The following is a 12,210-nucleotide window of genomic DNA, read 5'->3' as shown; positions in this document are numbered from 1 at the left end:
TAATTATGGAAATAATAATGACAGTGTAATTCTATAAAACTTTGAGGATTTCCGCTTATGCAGTCCCTGTTTTCTGAGTGACTGACAAACCATCTAACTTTTTTATTGGTTACCATTCTCATAGTTAAAATTGCACTTTCTCATTGGGTCCGGCAAATATCATCAGGGCCAGACACTTCCTTCCCCACCTGTCTTTTCTCTTCACTTCACTGTCTTCTTTCCTTATTTGTATCAATTGAAACAAGAGGATTCTTGGTCAGGGGATATTTTAAACACTCCATTTTAGCTCATAGGTGAGATGACAAGCGCTCAGTCTTGCTAATCTTAGATGGACTCTAGTTCCAGATAACAGGTTCCTTCCTTCTTAATGGATAAAGTCCCTCCTTTTCTTCACTGGTCATTATATTTCTCCATAAACCACCAGCAGATTGCAGAATCCTGCCATGTTAATTTCTAAAGCCACCAATGCTTCCACAGCTTATGAGACAGCCACTGAGCCACTGGCTTCCATCTCTGGTGAGCCTAGAAACTTTGTGGAACCTCCCAGATGCCAGAGGCTCCAAGTGCCCTGGGCTGGTTTCGCACTATGCTATGAACATCTCACTCTGTAGGCCTGGGTAGGTGTCCTATTTGTGAACTGTATACCTATGTATAGGTTACATATTTTGAGAAAGTATGTGTTTGTGTTTACAAAAGATCACATATAATAATAATAATAATAATAATAATAATAATAATAATAATGAAGAAACTGTCTGCCTCTGGGCGCAGCACTTGTGCTGCTGAGAGAAGCCTGCCAAGCATTCGCTCTGGAGCTGCATGACCTGGACTTTAATGTTAGCTCTGCTACTCATGGGAAGACTTTAGAAAATCTGCTTAACCTCAAGTCTCAGCTTATTCAACTGCAGAATAGAAATAACAATTCTTATACTGATTTGCTTGCCTTTTGAGATGAGATGTGACAATAAATGTAAAGCCATTTGAGGCAGTTCTGCCATGTAATAAGCACTAAACAATGGCAGCTGTTTTCATTTCCTAGAATTTCAAATATTATAATTTTTTTAACTTCTTGCTCATATCAAATTGCATGGTGTATTTCTCTAAATAGTCCTATATATTTTTTAAACCCCATCATGTGGCTCTAGTCCATTCTTCTGCTCATCAGAATCTTACTAATTTTTTAAGATTTGCCCCGATCACATTTCTTTTTTATTGTGATGCTTTTTTAAAAAAAACCTGATAGGATTTACTCCCTTCTAACCTCTTGACTTGCCAATTAGGGTTACACACCCTCAATACAGCTATTTAATTGGTGTTCTCAGCTAGAAGTGAAGTATGTGATTTTTTCATTGTTATTTGTGTTTTGTCTCTAGCATGTCTACACAGTGCTCAAGGATGAGGACACTGTAAGTATCTAAGGCAATGTATTTCCTTATAGAGTCAACAGATGTTTGTTGGCTTGATGATGCATTTTTGTTTCTGATTTTAAGGTTGCTTTTTTGTAAAGCCCATGCAGGAACATCTGGCTTTCTATTTTCTCTTTCTCCCCTACATGTAACATGTTTAAAATGAATGATATTACGTGTCTCCAACATAAATAGGCAGCACAATCATGGACCCTGTCCTGGTTGGTTGGCATGGACCCTGTCCTGGTTGGTTGGCATGGACCCTGTCCTGGTGGTTGGCATGGACCCTGTCCTGGTTGGTTGGCATGGACCCTGTCCTGGTGGTTGGCATGGACCCTGTCCTGGTTGGTTGGCATGGACCCTGTCCTGGTGGTTGGCATGGACCCTGTCCTGGTGGTTGGCATGGACCCTGTCCTGGTTGGTGGAACTGCCTGCTGACTCGCCCGCTGTGACCCGCATCTCGGCAGTGGTGGTTGTTAGTGTCAGATCAGCACTGCTGTGGCAGCAAGCAATCTAACTGGGAGGCCTGCCTGCCACCTTGTGTAGACATCAGTCTCGAAATGAAGTTTGCCTCAAGAGTGTTCTCCGTCCATGATTAATAACTTGCTAGAAATAAAAATGAATGTTATGCAAAGGCTTAATATAACAGAGTTAATGATAATGAAATAAAACTAAAATGCAGATGTTATATGTGAATTTCTTTTTAAATATGAAACGGAGAAGTCATTCTCCTGGTCTTTATAATCTTTACAGATATAATCATATTTAATGTTTTATTTTTTCTTGTAAAGTAATTGACATGGGAAGAAACCCAAATAATTGAACAAAATTTGTCATTTAAAACAACAGACATAATGCAATGATAATAACTAGAAACAAAAAGAAATAAATTTTTGTTGTGTGGCCTGAGGACAACAAGATCGTTTTAATGAATATCTGATAGGTGACTACTTGATATTATTTACTAGGCACTAATATTGCTACAGGGAATAACCACTAATTCAATGTAAAATGTATGTCCTTGCAGCAACCTAATATCTACAATTTTATGGGTTGTTACCTGTAGGCAAGGAGAGCACAAACTATTTGATTCTACATAATGGATGTCAAGTCCAGAAGGACTAGACACTTTCACCTTTTCTCATGACCTATAAAAAGCAGGTAATTTTATTGTAAGCTTTATATCAGTGCATCTTTTACCTGATATATTTTTGTATTTATTTTCCATTTTTATTTTATGACAGATTTAGAAATGATGAATATAAAAGGTGGTGTGTGTGTGTATATATACATATGTAAATTCATTTTATAAAATCATAATACTTATATATTAAATACTTAATTCATATATATTGAAACATATATAGATTTTATTTATATTAATAATTACATAAATTATAAGTTGCATTAGCCATTTTCAGTTTTAATAAACTATTCTGGTAATGATCTCAATGTATTGTATCCTATTCTTACATTAATAAACAAATATGTCTCTTAGTGTGTTTCTCCTTTTCTCTATGAATGTGTATTTCTGAAAAAACTGCAAATACAACGTATTATTTGAAGCCCTAATACTACTATAGTGTCAGCACTTTAAAAACAAACATACCACAAGTTAACAGTTTTTTTCCCATCACAAGATACAATATAATATGACAAACTGTGTCATACTATAAAAAATATTATGTTAAATTTTGGCTAATACTTAAAACTTTACCTCTAGATCCATAGAAGCATCCAAATAAGAGTAATTTTTAAACTTTTCATTCAATTATTCAAAGCTGACTTTTGTCTCACTGTTAATTCTTGTTAACTCTACAATCAACTGTTACCATAAACATATAAGCCAGAAATAATATTATCAATAGTAACTTTAAATAGGGTGCGTTTCTCTCTCTCTTTCCCCTCCCTCCCCTTGGTGCATACAGAATTAAAAAATTAGAGGCATGAAATGCCAAACTAACCTAGGTATCTGAGGGCAAATAATCTTCTGACACCAATGCAATAAAAACAGATGTAGTCTCCTTTACCCTATAGCTGTAATGAAGCAGCTAGTATCAGTCAAATTCTCCTAACCATGAACAATTACAAAGACTGGATAAAATACAAATCAAGCATCTAATGGCAGGGATAGTAAAATCACCAAAGCAGCAATGTCTTAGGGAGCTAAGATCTTGAAGAAAATCAGGATGCACCGGGCCACACGGGATCTTTTCCATCCCCTGCTCCCAGCACACAGTGCCGCTGTGCTGAGTGTCTCTCAGCAGCATCACAGAAAGTCACCCTAAGTGTCTCACACTCAGCAGAGATTTGAGCAGCCTCACACAGTACTGGGGAGACAGAAATCCAAGTTCGGGGTTCAGAAACAGAGGAAAGCCAAATGAATATCAGCCCAGCTTTCCACCTGAGACCCGTAAGGGGGCTCACCTTTTTGAAGGGAGCAAATAAAAAAATTAAACGAGACTTCACAAGGTCAAGCGGTTTGTCTACAACTTATGTGCCCGCTAGGAGGAAAAGTCAAATCTTCTTGGAAGGAAGATAATGTCTTCCTGGGCACTATGGTTTTTTTATATGGAAAGTTCAATACTCCATCAAAAATCTCCGTGGATGTCAGTAAATATATCCATATATGTAAAACCAACACACAGACACACACACACACACATACACACACACACACATACACACATACACACACACACACACACACACACAGTCACATAGTAGAAACAGACCTCAATATTAGAGTCATAAGACACAGGATTAAAAATGACATGTTCAAGAAAATAAGTGGCATGATGAAGACGAAGAATTTCACCAGAAAACTGGAAACCCTAAGAGTTTAAAATAAAAACGTTAGCATTGAAAAAAATCATATAACATACATCTGCATTTTAAGGAATGATTTTATCAGCAGATTCAAAACAGCAGAAAAGAGAATTGAAAATATGGCCAAGCAATTATCCAGACTGTGGTCGAAGAGAAACAAAAGTAGAAAACGAAGATTAATTCAGTTTATATTTTTATAGACTTTCTACATATATACATATATATTTTTTATGGAAAGAAATCACAAATAGAAACAGATAATACCTTAAACTAATTGATAATGAATTTATAAAATAGCAAACATGTAGAATTCAGTAAAGCTACATTTAAAGTAAAATTTAAAAGCCCCAAATACTTATTTTAGGAAAGGCAGGAAATCAAGGATATATCTATACAACATAAACAATAATCAAATTATACCCAAATAAATTAGAAAGAAGGAAATTTTAAAAACTCAGAAAAGTCACAAATTACCAACATATGGAATAAAAAGAAGCCACTCAAAATTCTACAAATTTTAAAAAGATAAATAGAACTATGAATAATTCTATGCCAAAAACTTTTGAAGATTAAATATAACTAACATAATTTTTTAAAAATGCAATCATTAAAAACTAGCACAGAAAGAATATGAACTGTCCTATGTATGTCAAAGAAATTAAATCCAGAACTAAAACCTTCTTGCAAAGAAAATACCAGGTCTTAATGGTTTCAGTTGTGAATTCTTCTAAACATTTAAGAGAGAAACAACACCAAATTTACAAACTCTTTCAGAGACTAGAAAACAGAGTACACCTTCCAATTCTCTTTATGAAACTAGCATAATTTTGACATAGAAGTTTTTTTAATAAAAAAAAGAAAAATTGGAGGCTTATCTTTTTCATGAACTTAGATGCCCTAAGCAAAATATTATTTAATAGACTTCAGTAATATAAAGAAAAAGATAAAACATCAAAATGTAAGGTAGGTTTAATATTTCAAAATCAGGAATTATAATTCACAAACAAAATAAAGGAGAAAAATATTCATATCAACAATTGGTACAGAAAAAATACTTACATTTGGTAAAATTCAACATGTTTTCTATGAAAAAGACTTCTTAAAATAGCAATAAAATGAAATTTCCTTAATCTGATAACTGGTATCTATGTAAAATTTATAATGATTTTTATACTTAAGGTTTAATTACTAAAGATTTCTCCTGAGATAAGAAATATATATATATATTTTAAAATGAAATTATTAATAGTATCTGACATTATTCTGGTGATCCAATCCAATAACATAAGAACAGATTAATAATAGGATTTTAAAGAAAGAAAGAAAATTATTATTGTTTCAGGCAATAAGATTGTGTACACAGAGTATTTTTAAAACACACTAGATCATTTTATAGCTAATAAATTTTACAAACTTGCTAGTTTAAGGTAAGATTTTTTAAATTGTGTTTTTATACATACATGGAGAACACACCAGTGGAAAATAACATTTTTAAATGTTTATTTATAACAGCATTTGAAAACATTTAATGAACACTATGCAATATATCCTCCAGAAGAGCACACGGGATGATACACTGAGAGGAATTTCACATTTTAAAGACCTTAATAAATGAATATAGTTAAAAGACTCAGTACTACTAACATTTTTTGTCTGTTTCTAAATTGAATTGTAAATATAATGCAATCAAATTCAAAATCCTAGGGGGAGTCCCCTCAGCGCCCCAAAATTGACAAGCTGATTCTAAACCTTAAAGGAAAAGGCCAGTAATTAATTGCTAGGGCAAATTTGAAGACCAAAGGTGGATGACTAAAGAGTACGAGGCATAAAAATATATTATAATAGACCAATCAAACTGAATGGAAATTCTATATCCATTTATGTATAGTTACTAGTTTTATGCAAAAGTGCCAAAATAATGTCCCGGAGAACGGATTTTTTTTTTTTTTTGACAGAGTCTCACTCTGTTGCCCAGCCTGGAGTGCAGTGGCACGATCTCGGCTCACTGCAACCTCTGCCACCCGGGTTCAAGCGATTCTCCTGCCTCAGCCTCCCAAGTAGCTGGGTTTACAGTCACCTGCCACCATGCTCAGCTAATTTTTGTATTTTTAGTAGAGACGGGGTTTCATCTTCTTGGCCAGGCTGGTCTTGAACTCCTGACATCATGATCCACCTGCCTTGGCTTCTCAAAGTGCTGAGATTACAGGCGTGAGCCACCGAGCCCAGCTGAAAGATGGTCTTTTTAATAAACAGTACGGTTTCAGGTTAATATACATTTTTAAAAAATGAATCTTGACCCCTTCTTCTTGCAAGATGTTTTCAATATGCATTGAGAATTCAGAATGCTTAAAGATCTTTCAAGTCAATAAAAAAGGTAGATGAACCAATTTTAAAGTTTTTAATTTTTAAGCAGGATAAAATCCTGGAATAGACGCATCACAAAACAGGATATAACTGTACAGTAATTATGTGAAAATGTGGTTAATCTCATTGTCTGTCAGAGAAACACAAATTAGAGCAATAAGATTCCACTATATATACCCAGTAGAATGATAAGTAAACAAATGAAATATGATCAAGGAAGAGAAGCAACTAGAATTTCTGTATTAAGTTGTAGATATACCTTAGTACAACCACTCAGAAAATTGTCGGTATTTATCAAAACTGATTGTATGTATACACTTTGATGTACCAATTCCACTCTTTCCAACAAAAGAAGTACATATGTTATCAAAAAAAATTTGTGAGGATGTTCATAGCAGTAATATTCTTGCTTCAAAAGACAAAATCTCCGTCAATAGTTAATTAAACTGCCATATAACCACAAAAGGAAATTTTATATAGCCATACAAAATAAAATAACCTACTGTACTTATTGTATTGCTACACACAAAAACATGGGTGAATCTACCTTCCCTAATATTGAAAGGAAGCAGCCAGGTACAGAGAAAGATAGTCTGCAAGATTTCACCCACATAAAATTCAACCATGCAAAGCGGAGGGCGAGAGTAGTTGGAATTGTACTGTCTTTTGGGGAGGTATGTCATGTTTGAGACAGGGCATGGGAGACATCTATGATCCTACTAATGCTCTATTTCTTCATCTGCATGATGGTTTTTAGAGTGTCATGACTTTTATAAATTAGTTGAACAGAAGATTTAATATTTGTATGTTTTGCAATATTTATATTATACATCAATACACATATTCACAGAAATATTAATTAGGACTCACAAAGTGAAAGATACAGAACTGAGCTTTTTCTCAAAACCATTTAATAACCACATGTCAGATTAATTTCAGTCCTTGGATGAAACTCCTGAAATGATCATGGGTGATTCCCTTGCCCTAGCGTCTCATGCTCACATACACCCTTAGATTGCACAGGGTGAGGCTGGCATAGGATTGGGAGGAATGAGGAGGGTAGGCAGGTTTCAACACAGCTTTAAAGTAACCATGGCACTGACTTTTTAATTTAATTTAATTTTACTTTATTCTATTTAGAGACGGGATCTCAATCTGTCTCCCAGGCTGGAGTGCAGTAATACAATCACAGCTCCCTGTAGCTTCAACTTCTTGGGCCCAAGTGATCCTCCTGCCTCAGCCTCCTGAGTAGCTGTAACCACAGGCACACACCACCACGGCTGGCTAATTGTTTTTGTTTAGTTTAGTTTTGTTTTTTGCAGAGATGGGTCTCTCATTATGTTGCCCAGGATGGTCTCAAACTCCTGGCCTCAAGTGATCCACCAGCCTTGGTCCTCCAAAGTGCTAGAATGACAGGCATGAGCCACCGAGTCCAGCCAGAATTGACTTTTGATAAGATGGGTGGAGGGTGGGGTGGTGGATGCTCTCTTGTCCTCATGAACTATTTCTGTGAAAATACATATTTGATTTCCTAGGGAGTTGGAGGAATTTCTCTTTCTTTCTCTCCTCTCTCTGTCCTCCTCCCTGCCCGCCACATCTTATGAGTGAGCCCCGGCTTCAGGAACATATACCCACTCCCTGCCTCCTGGTTTCAGGCAGCCTCCTGTTCTCTATTAGCGGAACCAGCCTTGTTGTTACACAAAAAATAGCTCCTACGATATAGTATTTTTGACCCATCTCTACTCAAAAATCATACTGCATTTTCAATTGACTGGAATAATTTTCTACAAGTAATTTCTCTTTTAATTTTTAGGGCCTCATAATTACACTTGGCAAGTCATTTGGGAAAACGTAAACATGCAATATTACCCTTTTTTATTCCCATTGCTTTAACATTATAGAACTCTTCAGAAATAAGTCATGTGTCCAAATAAGGGCTCTAAGCCAAATGATCTTGAGTTAGTGAGAAATGTATGGAAAATATACTTACATATTATTTAATTTTAGAAGTCTGTCTAATGGCTATAGTCATAAACAAATTACACATTTTAAGTGCAAAGAAACATTTTGATAAAATAACTTCGATTTTCAAGGTTGCTCAAAATGAATTAAAGTCACTGCTACACAATCATTCAATTCAGAATTTAAAAATGATTTTTAGAAGTTTGCCTTACTGGTTTTTTTTAGTCATTTGATACAAACATGTATGACTAGAAAGTATTACTCTACATTATTCAATGATATTTAAAATTTTGTGCTCACCATGGAAGAATAAATTGGAAGCTCCTTGTATGGGTTAACAAGCAAAAGAATGTCTCCAATGAATGTCTGTGAAAAAAGGGATGCAAACAGTTCATGAGTCATATAAATAGCATCTTTAAACAATAAAAATCATACAATTTAAAAACCAGTGTATGAAATATAAATAATAAGAAAAAATCTACTTTAGTATTTTGCTATTTCTTAATATTTTGCAATTTTTTTAAAGTTTGGAATTTAAAATATTAAATGAATTAAATAATTCAAATTAAATAAAACAGGCTTTATTTCACTGAACATATGAGAAATGAAATAGTTAAATTCTAAGAATTTCTTTTCTTAAAAGATTCTGTGAGAACGAAACAATGAAAAAATATAGACTTAAAACATATGACAAAATGCCTACGAAAAAGTCAATGGGGTAACAAATTCTGTTATTCTGCTACAGAATAATAAACTGCGTAAGTGAGAAGTTAGTAAAGCACAATAATCAAATAAAATACTTTGTTTCAATTAAAAAGTGACAATGAGATACAAAGGCACAAAGTACAGATGGAACAAATAAAAATAATAAAATGATAGATTTAAACCCAAACACCAGCAACTACATCAATTGTAAAGGTACCAAATACTCCAATTAAAATACAAAGATTATAAATTGTATTAAAATATGAAAGATGACTACTTTAAAGAGAAACATCCTCAACATATAGACTAAAAAAAAAAGGGAAAAGGATGAAGCAAGGTATGCATGCAAACAATAATAACAGCAAAGAAGGAGACTACGGAAATAATTAATTTATAGAAAATGTGCTTTTGGAAGCAGTACCAGAAATAAAAAGAAACATTTCAGAGTAAAATGATAAATCAATCAGGAAGAAACAACATTTCTAAATTTCTAGAAGACTAAAATCTAGCATCACATACATAAAGAAATAACATATAAGGAGAAAAATATGAGTTCACAATTATAGTGGAACATTTTAACCATTTTTCTTAGTAATTCATGGAACAAGCAGACAAAATTTTAAAGTAGTAATTACCACATTGATCAATTTATTTATATAAAACACTGTTACTGACAAGTTGAACACTGGCTTGTTTCATTAAACTTAAAAGATTTGAGTCACACAGAGTATGTTCTATTATGGTAGAATTAGGATAGAATATTGTCTCCTGAACTCTGTGTGAAGGGCCTTAATGTCACCCACCAGAAAACTAAATCCGAATAAATGCTTTCCCTTTTTTTTAAAAAAAGAATATTATACTGGTGTTAAAAATTAGCTAAGAGAGTAGAGTTTTGGTACTCTTACTACAAAAGAAAAAGATAACTCTGTGAGGTAATGGGTATGCTAATGTGCTGCACTGTAGAACTCATTTCACTAAGTGTATGTACATCAAGGCATCATGGGCAGGTGCAGTGGCTCAGGCCTATAATCCCAGCACTTTGGGAGGATGAGGCAGGAGGATAGGAGGATTGTTTGAGCCCTGGAGTTCAAGACTAGCCTGGGTAACATGGTGAGATGCCATCTCTACAACTTTTTTTTTTTAATTAGCTGGGAATGGTGGTGCAAGCCTGTCATCCCAGCTACTCAGGAAGCTGAGGCAGGAGGATCACTTGATCCTGGAAGGTTGAGGCTGCAGTAAGCTGATATCTCAGAAATGTATTCCAGCCTGGGTGAAAGAGTGAGATCCTGTCTCAAAAACACAAAAACAAAAACAAAAATCCAAACAAACAAAACTCATGTTGTATCCCTTAAAAATATACAATTTTAAAATAGGTTATTTTAATTAAAAAGATATTGAAGTCACTAGTAGATACCTAGAAAATCACCAAACATTTTGAAATTTTACAATATATCTGCAAATAACTAATGAGTTAAAAAGGAATTAAAATGCAAATAAGACTATTTCTATTATAACATATCATAACTTGTGGGATGCAACTAAAGGTCTACTATAAGATAAAAATTACAGCCTAGAATACATCTTAGAAAAGGAAAAAAGGAGTGATAATTAATGATCTAAGTATCGACTTCAAGGAGTTTAAAAAATTATATCAATTATAAAGAAATAAATGAGCAAAATCAATAAAACAATATCAAAGCAGAAATCAATGGAATAGGGTGAAAAAAGCCAAAAGGTGATCCTTTGAAAAACGTACAATTTACCCCAGCAAAACTCATTCAGAAAACAAGAGGAAAAGCACCAACTACCAATAGCAATCAGTAATATGACATCAAGACAGATTGTATGGACGTAAAAACAGATGAAGATGGTATTATGAACCATAGTGTAGCCACTAAATTTAGAAATTAAGGTCAAGTAGACAACAATCCTAGGAAAATACATCATACCAAAGCTAACACAATAGAAACAGAAATTCTAATTAGTTATTTCCCTATAAAGTGAGCTGAATCTATGTCTAAAATAGTTTTCCACAAAGAAAACTTAGGCTTCACTGGTGAATTCTTCCCAACATTGATGTACAAAATAAACAAACATTCTACAGATTATTTCAGAAGATAACAGAAAAAGGAAGACTTCCCATTTTAAGAACACCACGCAAAATTGACATTAGAATCTAATAGGAATATTGCAATAAAGGAAAATTACAGGCTGAACTCTCTCATTAAAATACATGTAAAAATCCTAAGCAAAATATTAACAAATTGAATCCAGCAATTTAGTAATAATGATAATACATTTCAAATAGCTTTATTCTAGAAATGTAAGGTTGATTTCTAATTGAAGATCAATAATTGTAACTAATAATATTTAAAAAAACTTAAGACATATGATCATCTGCATAAACAGAGATAAAGCATTTAATAATATCCAATGCTCATTATTGATTAAAAAATAACTTTGAAAATCATGAATATAATGGGACTTCCTTAATCTAATGAAAAGTAATGATACCTATGGCATAGCTACCACAAATTTCTTCATGATGAAACACTCAAAGCTTTTTTCTGGGATTGGCAATGGATAGGGCACTTATTATCGACACTTCCAGTCTTTTTAGTGAAGTTCTATCTCATGAAATAATGCAAGGAAAAAAGGTATGACTTTTTTAAAAAAAGAAATAAAAGTCATCATTTGCATACTATATGGCATTGATGCAGAAAACCAATGGACTGTCTATGTCAATTAATACTGACATATAACTTTAGTAAGTTTGATGGATAAAAAATGAATATGAAAAAATCAAAATTGTATTCTCTATATTTTACATGTGAACAATTAGAAAATAATTTTTCTTCTTATTTTCCATAAAACAAACAAGCAAACATTTATTATGTCCTCAAAACATGAAGAATGCCGATAAGCAAATTTAATAATATGGGAA

General features: G+C 33.5%; 1 protein-coding gene across 4 annotated transcripts in view; it reads right to left on the bottom strand.

Moving 5' to 3' along the window:
• The window catches only part of MYO16 (myosin XVI), a 711,002-nt gene that overhangs the window by 332,140 nt on the left and 366,652 nt on the right, over nt 1-12,210 (bottom strand). For all 4 annotated transcript variants that reach the window (XR_008538898.2, XM_054665553.2, XM_054665554.2 and 1 more), the window contains exon 12: nt 8,862-8,927. Coding sequence is in view for 3 of the 4 variants with exons in the window: in XM_054665553.2 (XP_054521528.2) it covers nt 8,862-8,927 (66 nt within the window). In the remaining variant the exon portion in view is untranslated. The remainder of the gene's footprint in view (nt 1-8,861; nt 8,928-12,210) is intronic.

Source organism: Pan troglodytes, chromosome 14 (genome assembly GCF_028858775.2).
Source record: "Pan troglodytes isolate AG18354 chromosome 14, NHGRI_mPanTro3-v2.0_pri, whole genome shotgun sequence".
NCBI lineage: Eukaryota > Metazoa > Chordata > Mammalia > Primates > Hominidae > Pan > Pan troglodytes.
Note: the sequence above shows the minus strand (reverse complement) of the source record. Positions and strands in the feature narration are given on the sequence as shown.